This window comes from Haliotis cracherodii, unplaced genomic scaffold, assembly GCF_022045235.1.
Source record: "Haliotis cracherodii isolate W230 unplaced genomic scaffold, xgHalCrac1.p SCAF_11, whole genome shotgun sequence".
Taxonomy (NCBI): Eukaryota; Metazoa; Mollusca; class Gastropoda; order Lepetellida; family Haliotidae; genus Haliotis; species Haliotis cracherodii.
Window position 1 is genome coordinate 7,982,839 of NW_027266266.1, and position 17,202 is coordinate 8,000,040.

The following is a 17,202-nucleotide window of genomic DNA, read 5'->3' on the forward strand; positions in this document are numbered from 1 at the left end:
TCTAGGTCGAATCCATTGGAAACAGTCCAGCAGTCTCGCATGTGTCCTATGTGAAGATCCGGGATAGAATACGTCTTCAGAAAACCATGCTTGTCGTAAGAGGCGACTAACGGGATCGAGATGGTTGATGCATGTCATCGTTTGCCAATTGCGTATATCAATGCTCATGATATCAATCACTGGTTTGTCTGGTCCAGACTCGATAATCTACAGACCGTCGTCATATAGCTGGAATATTGCTGAGCGCGGCGTGTTGTTTAATATTTTATGTTTGTGCTACAGACTAGACCATTAATTTAATGCATTACCGTTGATTGTCATTGTCACCAGTCCTTGTTTGAGCCCCGTAATGCCGAGCGAAAGGCAGGGTAACAACAAGTACCATCGTTTACATCTTTTGGTATGACGCGGCCGGGGATTGAACCCCGGACCATCTGCTCTCCGGGCGGACACTCTACCACTAGACCACGGAGTCGGTCCATGACAGAAGAAAGTGATAGAGAGCCAGAAAGTGCCCCAAACCATGAGTGAGTGAGTGAGTATAGTTTTACGCCGCTTTTAGCAATATTCCAGCAATATCACGGCGGGGGACACCAGAAATGGGCTTCACACATTGTACCCATGTCGGGAATCGAACCCGGGTCTTCGGCGTGACGAGCGAACGCTTTAACCACTAGGCTATCCGACCGCTCCCCAAACCATGACGTTGGAAGGTTGTACTATAGTTTTGGCAGTTTGAGGACAAGAAAACATAATTTTAAAATCATTCTTTTGAGAGGTATCGACTCGGCGTATAAGATGCGAATTTAATGAGAATGAGACAAGGACAAGTTGACAAAAGGTGGTAAGCTTTATTTTGTTAAAAGAGAAGTTCTTGCAGCAGTACAATACACACGGGATTTGTACACCAGTTTGTCCTTGATGGAACTTCAACTCTTCTGGCAAAGCACTTGTACCTCTTCTAGCAATAATTCAAACATTTGTGCAATTTTATGTATGTTACAAAAGGGGCTTGAACACTCAGTAAACCAAATACCATTAGGTTGATGTCTCAACAAGAGGAAATAATTTCATATCACATGATGCTTTCCCTGTGGTATACACACGTCACACACATGTTCATTTGCATTTTGTCGTTGCGCGTTTTTAAAGTCGGTAGGTTTCTAGCCATGTCCAAGAACCCCATCTTCGCAGAAGAGATCGTTTAGGCTTTGTCGGACTTGATGACCGCAACTACATCGTCGAGCGTGAAGGTCTGAGAAGAAAAAATAAAGTGACATGTGTTTATACTCAGAGACTTTTAATTGATTCAAAATTCCCCGGACCCTAAAAATGAAAACTGAATAATTAAAAAAAAAATTCATTTCACATACATCAGATTAAACTACATGACGATAAATTACAAAAGAGTTTTAACTGACATTGCACATGTGACAATATATTCAGAGAAGAAAGAAAATAATAATTTTAACTTTATTTCTATTTTGATTTATGTTTTCACAACACCTGCACTATTTAGTTTGGGATTTCATTTCGGAATAGTGGAATGGTTATTATATGAAAAAGTATACTTACCGACACCAGTTGTCCCCCTTTAACCTCCCGCCTGGTTGTGACTTCCTTGCCTTGAGCTTTGCCCACTTCCACCAGAGCTTCTCCATCCAAGGTCGTTATAAACTTGAAAAAACAATATTTATCGTAAATTTAAAAAACCTAAGAGAGATTATTTTATCCAGTGTGAATTACAAATAAATGTCTGTCCTTGTTGATAAAATAAGTGTGTTACAAAAATTCGAAATATAATGTTTGAAGATGTGTCATACTACTCAAAGGAGCATTATTTTTTAAATGAAATATCAATATATGTACAGCCTCTTTAAGGGTGTTACTAAACTGTACAAGCTTTAAAATTATTTACCCGTGTTTAGCTAGTAATAATGACCCCCTGAATAGAACCCGACCTCGGCAATGTCGGACAAGTCTTTTTTATGAACAGGATGGTTAAATTTGGTATTTCCCGTATGTTCTCACAAGTTGCACGTCAGTTATTAGTCACTTTTCTCCCAATACCGTTTGTCATATCTCTCCCACTGGATGCGATCGTTCGGCCGTTGCGTTTATCTACGTTACCCAGCTACATCTACGGGAAACAACTAACTAGACACTTCCCCCTTAAAAATAACGTCATCAATTGCGAGAGCATGTTCGAATCTCCAGAAATGACGTTCTATATCAGTATATGTCCTATATAATATCACCTGACGCACATGTCCTATACCCACCGATGCACATGTACTACATATATCACCTGACGCACATGTCCTATACACTATCACCTGACGCACATGCCCTATATAATATCACCTATACCCCTGTCTGCAGCCCCGCCCTGAGCTACCTTGATTGGAGATCCGATGATGGAGACGCCATCTGTCTCCTCCCCAAGCTTGAACTTGTCCTCGCGCGTCTTGCCCATCACGGTGGACTTGATGCTCCAAGTGTCCCCATCATTGCCAATCTCAACTTCCGCCTTGTTGGCCAGGAACAATTCCTTGGTCTCAGCGGGGACACCTGCAGGAAACAAAGGACGAGATTAGAAAAGGGCTATACTAGGACCAATGGAAATCGCAAGTCTTAAACTCACGGAAAATGTTGTCATGAATGTTTTTGGACTGAGTTATATTATTTCGACCACTTGCATGTATTGGACTTGAGACATGATGAAGTGCACAATTATGGCCTTTAACTGGCAACTTGGAACTAAATTTAGATATGTTTCATGTACGGAAGCCTTTTAGGGCCATTTGTTTTTGGTGTTATGTTGAAATTTCAAGATGCATACTAAGTTGAAATTTGAAGATGCTATTGGCATTAAATAGTGTCAGAACTGCGGTATATCTCTCGCTCAAATACGGGAAATGAAAATCCTTTCTTATACTCGTTTTGTAAAATCACCATGACATTCACTCAATCACTAAATATGAGGGAGTCAAGACATACCTTAAGACGTATTAATTAAAGTCACATGTCAAACATCTACACGATATTTCTAGCACGAATGTACGTGTATTATTGTTCTAGGTTTATCAATGCTCTGAAATACACTGCCTCCAATATGTAGTCGATAGAGCGCGAGACTGGAGAGCGGAAGGTTGATGGTCGGTCGTGTCACACCAAAAGACCAGATGGTACTTGTTGTCACTCTGCCTGGCGCTCGGCATTAAGTGGATAAAACAAGGACTGCCCGGCTCGGAGTTAGCATAGCGTGTCTGAGTGAGATACCCATGTTAAAACTGCGGCATGGTATGTCAGTGGGCTAACCCTATAGTACAAGCAGCCACACACACATCCACTCGCACACACGTGCATGCACATCGCTATACAAGTGAAATAGTCTTAAACGCAACGTTAAACGCCATTTAACCTCATCTTCCCTCTGAAATATAGTCCTAATCTATCCCTGATAATTTAACTAAGGTTCGCCCTTTATGTTTGTTTACCTGAATATATGTATGAAAATAATTCTTGAAGGAATTTTCATTTAATAGTCGTTTTATTTTTGTTGAAAATACCTTGACACATAGTAAAACCTATTGCCATATAAAAGAATCCCATTTGTAAATGGTATGTAGAGGAGGTATGTGAACCCCTTCAGTCCAAACCCTACCCCACCCCCCACCACCACAATCCACCCCACCACGCTACACACCCCGGGTTACAGGTCAAAACCCGTGGCAGGAAATGGCTGCGGGGCGAAGGTGGAGGATCGCCTCAAGTCCTCAAGTAGAGTGTCTGCAAGTTCGTTGGGGTTAGGTGAAGCAGTTTGCACTGGGCCTAACCCTTCACCAGGTCACCAGGTCACCAGGTCACCAGGTCACTTTAGGGATGGTGGTTCAAGGCCCAATCTGACCGGACTGAAGAGGTCGTTTTGTCTAGCCAGGTGATATATTATCGAACAGCAGTTCAGGTTGGAGATACAGACAAAGGCAAGTCAACACTCATCAACCCCACTGAAGCTTACATCGAGATTGCCGGAAAAGCCACTGGAAAATTTGAAATGACAGTTTGCTTGTTTGCGTAATTTTCGTAGAATGAATGGACAGAAATTGCCGGATGTGGTGTTGAATACTGAAATTCTTTTGAAATGATCTCAGTGAGAAAGTTGTCAAGCACGTTTTCTGTGGGACCAGTGACGTTTTTCGTGACATTGCTCTTGTTGGCTATTTCAAAAACAACCCCGACTGTGTTTTACATATATGCATATTACTATTTTTCTTCTTGTTCAACACGTTTTCTAGGTCAAGATGAAAAAAATGAATGATACGAGAAAGGATTTTTCTTCCATCAAATAATAGTTTAAAATTTAATATTACTCTTCGTCATTTAGATTTACAACGTCAATGCAAGAGAATATGGTGTCTAGATTATCCGTCAAAACAGATTAAAATTTGGCGTTAAGGGCAAAATAGGAACCAGCTCGTCAGTGAATACAAAACACCAACTCCAGAGAATAACCATCCTCGAGTATCCGCTAAAACAAATTCCAACGAAAGTTGAAGGTAAAATAGCGGTAAAAATTATATAAATGGATCACTGGAAATCAGTGATTTTTTATTTTGGACACCACGTGTCTCCCTACATGTCTGGAACAATGTTACAAGAGGCGTTAAACCAAACTCACTCACTCATAGTGTGTAGTTTCCTATCATTAGGATATTATATCAATGTGTAGCACGTGTTGATTTTAAAAAAAAACGGTCAAAAAAGGTTCTATCAACCCGCTGGAACTTTGTCCCAAGTGGAATCACGCGGCAGGTGGGCGTGCTCTCAGTGATAACACAAGTAAGGGGCATATACAGTTGTACGTCTGATGTATTTTATCAGGTTAAGTCTATAATGAGTAATGAATGGAGATAACACGAACCATGACGCAATCTTTGTCAAATCGGAGGGGTGGGAACTCGAACAGACGTGTCCTGGCCGATAACAGCCAGCTAGACTGATAAATGAGATACCCAAGGTCAAGGACATCTATACAAGAATGTTGAGCGGCAGACGACATCCGAGTGAAGTCATTGGTGGACGTGGTCGCGTCGTCTGTCGCTCTATTTAGTCAAATGCGACCACGAGTGAACTCAGAAGTCATCTTGGTAGACATGGTTCACGACGGCGGCGCCAAATTGTTCTTCATATCAGCGTGTCAACTCCCACCAAGAAGAAATGAGATTGACAGGCTATTCAAACAAGGACTGTCTTGGCGGGCGTTACTTCCGGTTGCATCATATCAACGTTGTTGTGTTGCATGGACAGTTTATGAGCTTCGTGCAGGATCTGAGACGCTGACTGCGTCGTGCCAGGAGATAATCTTTAAAACTGACATAAACAGCCAATTTAAGATGCGAGTTTTAAAAAATCAGGATTCACTCCGGAGTTTTTTTGGCCATGTTCATTCTACGTCTAGACTTTTTAATTATACCATCTACTGATTGATCTGCATCGTAATATACTACTCTAAAGAATTTAAGAACACTCGATCCTCATTATTATTCTTAATCTGTCGTGACATATGAAATAGTAATTTGAAAAAATCAGTTTTTTTAACTTCTTTTAGAATTATATATGAGCTGAGACAAAGCAGTGTTCAATGACTTGAATCAAACTGGCTGGGACTGCCTATTTGTTCGAGCCAATAACCCCTTTAAGTATTTGGCTTGGCGACGGATAAACAGTGCACTTCACAGCACCCGTGTATCGTGTATGCAGGCTGGAACTGCCCCTGTTTGTGGTGTCACATACACACCGTGGCTCATAGGCTTCACTGCAATTAAAGTGTCTACACCCACTTTTCAATTTGGTTTTACGTTTGTTGTTCAAACCGGAGCTAAACATTCACTCATTACAATAATATATGAGCTGGCGAGCTTGATTCATGCGTTAATTTGGGCGGTTGGGTAGCCTAGTGGTTAAAGCGTTCGCTCGTCACGCCGAAGACCCGGTTCAATTCCCGACATGGGTACAAAGTGTGAAGTCCATTTCTGGTATCCCCGCCGTGATATTGCTGGAATATTGCTAAAAGTGGCGTAAAACCATAGTCACCCACACATGCGTTATATACTCACCGACGAAAGAAACGCGATGCACAAGCGAACATACTGTGATGTTGTTTGAACAGACGCTCATGAACGCAGCACATCTGTTGTCATAGATCCATGAGTCGAGATGCACCATTTGTCTGGTTAGCGTGTAAAGTTCGGAAATCACGTGCAGCATATCATGATATAAAGAATAAAGACACTCTGTGGTAACACTTGACTTATTGTTAGTTTTGTCATTAAGTGATACGCTTTGGAAAACGTACACACTTCTCTATATTTTTCTGTGGTTCCCGTTTCCTTGGGCGGTGAGTATATAAGTCAGACGTTTTATTGTACTTCCTCTGATAGAGGGTACACGGGTGGCCCAGTCGTCTAAGGCGCCGCGATTCGCTGTGGAGAGTTGTTTCCCTTGGGCACGCCAGAAACCTATGATCGTGAGTTTGAATCCCGGTTCACCCCGATTATGTTTCTAGGTTTGTCAGCACCATACCCGTGCTCGTGGGTTTAAACGTCTGAGACCTGCATCACTTCGGGCTTTCCTCCCACATTAAGCTGACACGCCGCGATATAACTGGAATACTGTTAAAAGCGGCGTTAAACCCAACTCACTCTCTGATAGACCTTAACTTCCGGTACCAAAACCGTCACATGTCTCGGAATTGTTTAAAGGAGTTCGACAAGTACAAGAAATAGTTCCGGGGCACGGCTGCCCAATTCGTATACGGTGTTGCAATTTGCTCTGTACAATGCCAGAAACATAGAAATATTGTTTCGTGGATTTGATTCCCAGATACGCCCGATTATGTTTCTGTAGGTTTATCAGTACCACACCCGTGCTCGTTGTATCACCAAAGTGGAGAACGTCAGAGACCTGCATCACTTGGGGCTTTCCCCTCACACTCAGCTTAGGCCCCGTGAAGATCCGGGGTAGAATAGGTCTTCAGCAAACCATGCTTGCCGTAAAAGGCGACTATGCTTGTCGTAAAAGGCGACTAACGGGATCGGGTGGTCTTGCTCGCTGACTTGGTTGATGCATGTCATCGATCGGTCCAAATTGCGGGGATCAGAGCTCATGATGTCTATCACTGGATTGTCTGGTCCAGACTCGATTAGTTACAGACCGCCGTCATATAGCTGGAATAATGCTGAGTGCGGCGTTAAACAACAAACAAACAAACAAACACGGCGTGATATAACTGGAATACTGTTCAAAACGGCGTTAAACCAAACTCGCCGACTGACAATGTGCCGGTCGTATCAAGGCCGTGTAGAAATAAGGAGCCGGTCTCGTGCCGAAATGTCGTGTCAAGAGTTGAAATATGGTGCCCCGCGCTGCAGGTACACCCCTTCAAAATATAACTAAGTCAACTAGCCGTGGTTCGTTGTGTCTTGGGTATTGCTTGAAAGCGTTTTGTCCCCTGTCTTGCTCACTTCCACCACAGCACCATGTAACTATTCTAATAACTAGTTCCCGCCAACGTGTATACCAACAGCTCCCAGATGAATGCAAATGACACCATATAGTATTGAAGCAATACAATTTGAAACATATCAAAAATTAATTTGCTCAGTCGGCGTCTTATTTATTAACAGTTCGGACTTTGAACAGTTTGAAGTAGAAATGTATTCAAATAACTAATCTAGTTACAGGTCTACAGACATACATCTCGCAGCTATAGATTGCATACAAATATTGTTTAGCCATATCTTGCATGGAGTCGCGCCCGGTTGGAACTTTCAATAGACCTACATGTTTTAAAAATTACTTAGTTCTGTCGGTGTCTTATATAGTTACATTTAGGAGATTGCTCCCTTCATATTGACTGCCTTTGGGAAAAGGTATAAACACCCATGTTTGATGGTGGCTAGAATGAAACAAACAAGAAATTGTTGATGTATTTAATACGGGAACTATGTAGTTGTATTCTGGACCTTACGTTTGCAGTGTTTCAGCGACTGAATTGTTTGATAGGCATTACTTAGAAGCTGACGGATGACAAAGTAGCACAATTTAAGGATAACAACATCCTTATTTACTGTAAATGTGACGTTTCGGTATAGATACTTATCATGTCTCAAGGCGACTGTTTTCAGTCTAGCTAGTTACGTTTTGATAACGTTTGTAGCTTTTTGTTCAAATCCGGTTTTCCGTTGTTTACGCTCTTCGGCCGGGCAGTTATAATGTCAATAGTTATCACATAGTCACATGTTCTATACTTCTCCCCAGATAGCAAACAGACAGCGAGAATACAGACGCGACCGACTGGTAGTATCAATATAACCGATACAAAAAATCAGTTTGTTCTGCCTGCATCTAGTGTATGACCAGTTTGGACTTTGATCAGTCTGGAATATGTACAGCTGCCATGAACGACCCAGCTACAACCTTGTGACCACGTCTCCGCGTGGCGAGAGGCTGTGTCTGAGTAATGTGTTATATAACGTCACAGAGAATTGTACTGTGATGGTCAGATCGAAAGTGATCAGAAGAGGTGTTTGCGAGTAAGACCTGGTTGGAAAACATGCAGGCGGTTTAGGAATTTCTTTCAGCTATGTTCAGAACAGAAGAAGCACTTATTAACACAACTGACATTTAGTGAGTGAGTGAGTTGGGTTTAACGCCGCTTTTAACAGTATTCCAGTTATATCACGGCGTGTCAGCTTAATGTGGGAGGAAAGTCCGAAGTGATGTAGGTCTCAGACGTTTACCACTTCGGTGAAACCCACGAGCATGGAAATGGTGCTGACAAACCTAGAAACATAATCGGGGTGAACCGGGATTCGAACCCACAATCATAGGTTTCTGGCGTGTCCAGGGGACGCAACTCTGCACAGCGAATTGCGGCGCCTTAGACGACTGGGCCACCCGTGCCGAAGCCCCCCCCCCCCCCCCCCCCCCCCCCCCCCCCCACCCACCCCACCCCCCCACCCCCGACATGTAGAAACAGCTCGACACCTGCTATATGGTCTGTAACTAAACAAGTCTAGACCAGATAATTCAGTGATTGACATCATTAGCATCGATCTACGCAATTGGGATACGATGACATGCATCAACAAGTCTAATCACCCGATTAGTTGCCTCAAACGACAAGCATAGTCACCTTTTACCGCAAGCTTTGACCTGAAGACCTATTCCAACCCGGATCTTCACGGGTCTCCAGGATTTGAAAAAGGGGGTTGCACATGTGCAATGCCCAAGTCACAATATTGACTGAGGGCGCAGTTAGCATGTCGGGTGTCCCTAGATCCCGCCGGGCTCTTTTAAAACAAGGACCAGTCGGTTCGGGGTCAGCGTACTGTGTCTGAATGGAGTATCCATGTTAAACTGTGGCATGGTATCTCAGTGGGATAACATTATAAAACCGGTATTAGTCCCGATTAATACAAGCACATGCATGCACGTTATTATACAAGTGAAATAATTTTGAACGCGACGTTAACCCCAAGTCACCTCACCTCACCTCACCTCACCTCACCATCACAATATATCGTTTAACATAATGGAAGACTATAGCCCAAGCACAAACTTCTCCGGTCTCGAGCAAAAGACTACCCGACATTAATGCACTGGTCCTAAATGAGGATTTTTTTATTTTTAAAAAAGCTGGTGGGTGGTGTGCACACAATACTGAAGTCACAAGTCTCCTGGGACGGTATTCATAAAAAAATAAGATTTTTCTTAAGTCAAAACTTAAGTTTTTGAAATCTGACTCAGCTAAGTTTGAGACACAGGTTGATATTCCTAAAGATGCTAGGTCCGAAACTTAGCTGAGTCTTCAAAGAAAAACAAAGCCAATTTCGTAGAAAATCATTTTTGCCTAATGAACAAAAAGCCATTACTCATCGTAATGGCGTAATTAGGTTGTTCCCAACGTTGTATGCTCTGACAAACGAGAGCAACCGAATCCTACATCCCTGAAGAGAACCCAGTGCACAATGCTTACCTCATCGCCCGTAGGGTTATCTTCCAGTACTTGGACATCTGATGTTGGTACAACACCGTTCAGTGAGATAGAATGTGATTTGATAGTAACGTGTTCAACGGTCTTGCACCTGTCGTGCTACAGGTGTGTGAGAAATGATGTTAATCTACAGCCATCTTCCAGCTACATCACGGCGGACTGGAACTGATTCAGTCTGGACCAGCCACCCATCATTGGATGATGAGCAACGAACAATAAGATGGCAGCCATGTCACATTCAACCACTCGACGCACATTGAATCACACAGGGCCGCGGTCTAGTGGATACTGCGTCTGCTTGAGAGCGGACAGTCGGTGGTTCGATCCCCGGCCGCGTTATACCAAGAAACGTTAAAATATGGTACTTGTTGTTACCCTGTCTACACTAGTACAGGCAGGCACGCACACACGCACGCACACGCACACGCACACACACACACACACACACACACAAACGCACGCGCGTGCATTCATGTCGCTATATAAGTCAATTTGAACGCGACGTCAAACCCCATTCCACCTCACCTCACCTACTATAGAAGTATGTTCAGTACCAGATAAAATATAGTAACGATAAAATATTTCATTCAAAATAAATCAAAATTCTCACCTAATGCATCAAATAATGCGCCATAGTTTTCGGACTCAACTTGCTTCCACTTTCCAACGAGGGCAGACATACTTGCGTGTTGTCAGTTGTTCAGTCGAACTCTGAATACTGTGCGCAGCCCCGCCAAACTGTCGTCTGCTCGACGTGGTCACGTGGTGACGCGGGCGGTGATAGATAACGCTTGTGAATGACTAACGGGCGATGTGGCACAATATCACTACAACGCACCTGGAAACTTTCCGCAAGGACACGCTCAATATATGATATTGAAATACGTCCATATTTACTTGAGGATAAGGTTCAACAAAAATCTTGGTGACACAATGACAGCGAAGACAGACGAGCACTGAATGTTAGATAACTCAAGTCTTCTGTTCATGCATATGGATGTTATAAAAATCATACAGATATTGTATAGGCGGCTTGGTTGAGACGCAGTGTATAGTAATAGGCTCGCTCTCCCGGGCACAGCTCTTTTGGAAAGGAGGGGGTGCACTTTAAATATATAAAAAATGCTAGCACGCAAATCGGGAAACAATTTGGGTTCGTTGGCCCAAATTAGTCAATTAATTTTTATTTTAGTCTAAACACATGTCACCATAATTTAATTGTATGTTTTAATACATCATTGTGATTCGTACGCTTTGAATAGGATGGGTGCACAACCATAAACAACCAACCCCATCCGCCCAGAGAGAGAGAGAGAGAGAGAGAGAGAGAGAGAGAGAGAGAGAGAGAGAGATGTTCGCTCTGTGACGTGCGGCGACTTATTGTCAGCTGTCCAAGTTCTCTAATATATCCATAGCGACGTGTCCATGCAGTTTTTCACACCCTTGCCGATCAAGAAAACATAAACCTATCGCCAAGAAACGTGATGGATAAACAGCTGTTTTAACAAGCATTCCCAGTATATATACACCACGTACCTAGGATGTAACACACGGACCGAATACGTCACATCGATTGCAACAAGTATATTACAGGTCTTTATTCTATAATACCCATTAGAAACGTCATTAGATCAATGTTTCGAAAAGGAAAATGTGTAATGTTTATTAAGAATATTATTTCAAAACTTCACAACCCTTAAACGAAAACTGAATTGTGCTAAAGTGTCATCGTATTAACCAATCAACGAATGCAAGAACATAACCAACCCCAAGAATACGCTCCTTCCTATGTGAGCAATCGAACCCGAGCATTCGGCGTGACGAGCGAACGCTGTAACCACCAGCCCCATAAATACGTCTATCTAATGTGTACCTGCGCATCTTCCACAGCTCAGGGTAGCACGGGTGTCTGAGTCTCCGCGATTCGCTGTGCAGAGTTGCGTCCCTTGGACACGCCAGAAACCTATGATTGTGGGTTCGAATCAAGGTTCGTCCCGATTATGATTCAACGTTTGTCAGCACCATACCCGTCCTCATGGGTTTCACCGAAGTGGTAAACGTCTGAGACCTACATCACTTCGGGCTTTCCTCCCACATTAAGCTGACACGCCGTGATGTAAGTGGAATACTGTTAAAAGCATCGTTAAACCCAACTCACTCACTCATCACAGCTCAGACTGTCTAAAACGAATGAACAGTCTCTAGTTACGGCGATCTAACAGAGATTAGTTCAGTAAGGAAAATGAGGTTTCTTTATCCCTCCCATTCGTGACAAACTCGTGTCATTCCGGAATATGCCGAACGTCTTTGAGATTATTTTTGTTGTGAATAGCTGTCGTTCGGTTTCACTCGCCCCTATCCGCCACATGAACGAAAGTTTCTCACGGAATGACGAAAACTGGGGTTTTATACGCTCGTTTTCAGGTCTGAAATTCTAAAGTCCGGGTCAAAGAATGAACCTGTCTTTTCCGGGGCTAGCAGCATGTTGTAAGTAATGCATGTTGGAAGTGGGGTTGTTTCCTGTTTACGACATTCCGACATAGGGTCAAACACGATATGTCTGCTCAGATCAAGGAAATCGGATAAGGTAATTTTATTATTACGTATTATAACCATGTCCAACTTTTGCTGCAATTTTGCCAATTCAACCTAGACATATTCTCTGTGCAGGGGCTACCGAGAAACATTGGTTTGATCTTTAAATACCAACATATTACAGGCTACGTGCATGTCGTAACGTAATTGAAAACGCAAATGGTCAACCAAAATGGCCCAACGATTACACAAATACTTCACGTGCAGCCCTCATTTCTTGACCTCATTATTCATCTGAGGCAGCCTGAGATGTTAATACTATGTTAAACATAATTCAATTAAAATGTGTCTTTATTTTTATTAGGCCATTACATGTATATCTTTTTCAGTATCATTTGTTTGATTCCCGGTCGCGTCATACCAAAAGACGTTAAAAGATGATACTTGTTGTTACCCTGTCTGGCACTCGGGATCCTGGCATACATCATGTGCCACAGAAGCCAGTTCGTCGTTAGTCTGTGTTAAAGAATGGGAGTTATGTAGAGGGGAATGTTCGAGTAACTCTCAATTCCTTAAAAAAATGGAGCAGAGGAATGGAGAGTTACGAGGATATTCCCCTACTTAAACCTCATCCCTACTTTTACACTTTGACAAAATATTCTGTAGTTCAAATGCTGCTTCAAGATAATGTACAGTTGACAAGCAACTCTCCATTCCTGAAAAATAATGGAGCGTTCAAACAATAGAATGACGTCACAGATGTGTTTTAATAATCATGAATGCAAGATCGCTTTGTGGTATCGGGACTGCCTCCGTGGACTAGTGGATAGAGCGTCTGTCCGGAGAGCAGAAGGTCGAGGGTTCGATTCCCCACCGCCGCCCCGGTTGATACTAAAAGACGTTAAAAGATGGTACTTGTTGTTACCCTGCCTGGCGCTCGGGATTCCCTGCATGCATCATATGCTACAGAAGCTTTCTGATTATGTAGATTATTATGATGCAGGCAGTATCAAAGCTGGCCCAAATTACCGGTTTCATAAACACTGAGTGAAGGTTAACACCAAACTCGAACCTTGACTGGGCTCTTGTCCACCTAAACGCATGCGCACCTTTAACCGGATATAATATATTGTACCACATGGCCGCCCCTTTTGGCTGAAGCTCACGCTAATTTAATCTTGCTACCCGCACTTAGCATTCAATCACCAAGATTTACGCTTAGTATAAAATATTTGAATATATAATTTTGATGAAAACAAGCGTTACATTTACATAGAAAGAAGCCCCAGTGAGATGTGAGAACTAGACTTGCTTCATTTAGGGATCAAGCATTACAGTAAGGGTTTGACGTAAGGGGAAAATAATATGGTACAGGGACCGCGAGACCGACTATCAATCACCATCACTATGTGAAGCAACATCAACGAAGGTATGTTCCACGACTGGTCTTGAGACGTGTCTCGTCGTAACGCTAAGTGCAGCATCCATCAGGGGATGTTTGGTCCAGCTTGTATTACCTCACCGGGTCATCTGTAGGTCATGTCAGCATGTCTCAAACACAAGGGAGGGTTGGTTGGTTGGTTTGTTGTTTAACGCCGCGTTATAAATATATGATTAACGAGAACACAGAGAGAGAATATATAGAGAGAGAATAATGTTTATTATAGTGTCACATGTTATATACACTTCATAATAAAACACGTACACGAACAGTAAAATATAAGGTAAAATAAGACATATACTAACACAATGTTTAAAATTAAGGTTAGGTTATGAACACGCATGCTCGCACGCACACGCACACATACACACACACACGCCAAATTACTTATAAAGTCACGCACACAATCATACACAAACACGTAGGTACCCATCCACACACCCACCCCACACCATACCACGCACACACGCACAAGTACACGCACACACACACACACTATACGTACATCACACACACACACACACACACACACACACACACACACACACACACACACACACACACACAGGGGTGCACTTATCCTCACCGACACTCAACATAAGCATTACAAGAATAACATTGATCACAAGAAAAAAATACTACAATTCGCAAGCCTAATGACATACGTGCAGAAAAGCGCACAGTGAATCAAATGAGTGACAAACGTCTTTGGAACATTTGATCAATTAGCTTACAAAGAGTGTAACACCCGTGTTCACATCTGAGTAATGTTATAAATTTCTCGGTTGAAGATAAGTTTTTAAAATCTGGCATACATTCACACATAGCGTTCATTACATCATAACGTAAATCATCATACATGTAACAATCAATTAAGAAGTGGACCTCAGTCTCTACTGAGTTAAAACAAAAAGGGCAAGTTCTATCCTGAAGGGGGACAGGGGGACGACTGTACCTCATTTTTTCAATGTTAATGAGGAGGCTGCCACTGCGTAAAAGTGCCAAATATTTTCTGGTGTTTCTATGCATGTAATTTGATAAGACATATGGCTCGGGCGCTAGATCCTTTTTAAGCAATCTATAGGTCCTCAGCTTATTACCATTAGGGTTATTAGCATCATTCCACAGCTCTGAAAACCAAGCAGTTTCATCCAATTGAAATAATTTTTGCTTTATGAGAGTGAACTGGCCACGTGTCATCGAATGGACATCGATCAAGTCGACGACGTTTAAGTTTCTAGCTAGGTTGTAAACCTCCTTTTTCCCATGAGCGCCCTCTTTTACTTGACCAAGCATGAATGACACGGGGCAATCTTGTAATTTCCATACTGTTAAGGCGGAAGAATAAACGAAATACTTCTATGCGTTGCTTAGTGACACATGATTTCCAACCCATGTCTCCCCTGGTGGCGACATTTGACGCATTACGTCTAAGGCCGAGGAAAAATTTACATGCTTTGTTTTGCAGAGTGTTTAACTTTTTATGTTCATAACACATCAAGACGAAGTCCTGTTTCCCCAAGTAACTTCATAAAATTAATGTAAAAAAATAAATATTTATTCCTCTTCACTGGTGTCTTCCGAATGTTTGTTGGTTTTGTTTGTTTGTTGTTTAACGCTGCACTCAGCAAAATTCCAGCTATATGACGGCGGTCTGTAAATAATCGAGTCTGGACCAGACAATCCAGTGATAGACATCATGAGCATCGATCTTTACAATGTTGGATCGATGACATGCATCAACCAAGTCAGCGAGTCTGACCACCCGATCCCGTTAGTCGCCTCTTACGACGAGCAAAGTTGCCTTTTACGGCAAGCATGGGTTGCTGAAGACCTATCCCGGATCTTCAGGGGTCCGAATGGAAGGGGTTCGGGTGACGAGATTTCACTGTCTACCCATCCTGTATCGCAAGATTGTACGGAGATGTTAAAAGTATTCACGGAAATGGAAAAAAAACTGATTTTTCGATCTCAGATTTTAAATAAATGCAGTTAATATACAAAATAGATAAATATTCAAACAACACAATTTGTACTAATTGGGCCTTGGCACAAATACAGCGTATCAAAGGTTTTTATGTCTTTTTACACGTAAAAGTGTGTAAAAATATGAACAAAACAGACTATTGTGAAACTGAGCGTAACCAGGTGTTAGTAGATCAAGGTGAATGTCCATGACCTATGACACCTTGACGACAGGTGAAAACAGGTGCTTGAAACCCATGTGCATGTGATTTGTCTGTGGTTAGTGATTTGTTCGTGGCATTGTTGGATAGTGAATCATCGTCAAAATATCAGAACGTAAAAGTAACATATTCCCTTCTCAAACAACAACTTACATGTCATTATTATTATGTACATAAACATAGCTGTTATTTTTATTGTTGTTTTGATAACTTTTTTCCAGGCTAATTTGCATAATGCCTATAGCCTGTTTCTGCCATGTCAATTTGGACTTAGTTTAATTTTTGAATGTTGAAAGTGCCTACAAATTACCTCCTGTAAAGTACATTTTGTATTGAACACTGAGATAAAACTAGCAAATCCAGACTAATACTTTTCCAGTTGTTTTGTTATTTCGTATTTACATCTACGTAATGCTTGGTGTCGATTATTAAATCCAGCAAAACAGTTTTTTAAAATTTCCATGAGTACTTTAATACGTCATATGTGAGCACTGCCGTGCAGCCAGTATCGATCGTGGCACCTTGACAACACACCCACCACCGGACCACCTCAAGCTCACTCTTAATCAAACAGTTTGTTGCACTTTTAGCCGCCGCTCGCGGTATAAAACCTAACGCGGGGCGCATTTAACAACATATACCCCTCGTGATACCGCAACAACATATAATATAGAAGTTTACTTTGTTGCAAGAACGCCGGTGGGGATTCCTGATTAGAATTTGTCAGGTGACTCAATGATCGGGTGGTCAGGCATGGTGACTTGGTTGAAATATTGTGTCAACGTGAGGTGAAATGGGTTTGAAGCCGCTCTAAAGATTATTTCACATTTTTGCAGCGTGTGTGTTTGGTTTTATAGTCTGTCATACAGACCCTGAAACAAATATGTCCAATACAGCCCATGCACGTCTATAATGTTTGGCAAGTCTAGATTACTGTGGTACTAGAGAAATACTCTGGGCTCCTTTTATTATATTTTATA

General features: G+C 42.2%; 1 protein-coding gene across 1 annotated transcript; it reads right to left on the reverse strand.

Moving 5' to 3' along the window:
- Positions 1 to 837: 837 nt before the first annotated feature.
- LOC139455344 (fatty acid-binding protein, brain-like) lies at positions 838 to 10,768 on the reverse strand. Its single transcript, XM_071236897.1, has 4 exons — positions 10,671 to 10,768; positions 2,399 to 2,571; positions 1,576 to 1,677; positions 838 to 1,255 (listed from the first exon to the last, which is right to left on the reverse strand). The coding sequence occupies exons 1-4, from the start codon at positions 10,738 to 10,740 to the stop codon at positions 1,205 to 1,207; spliced, it is 396 nt and encodes a 131-aa protein (XP_071092998.1). The 5' UTR covers positions 10,741 to 10,768; the 3' UTR covers positions 838 to 1,204.
- Positions 10,769 to 17,202: the final 6,434 nt, after the last annotated feature.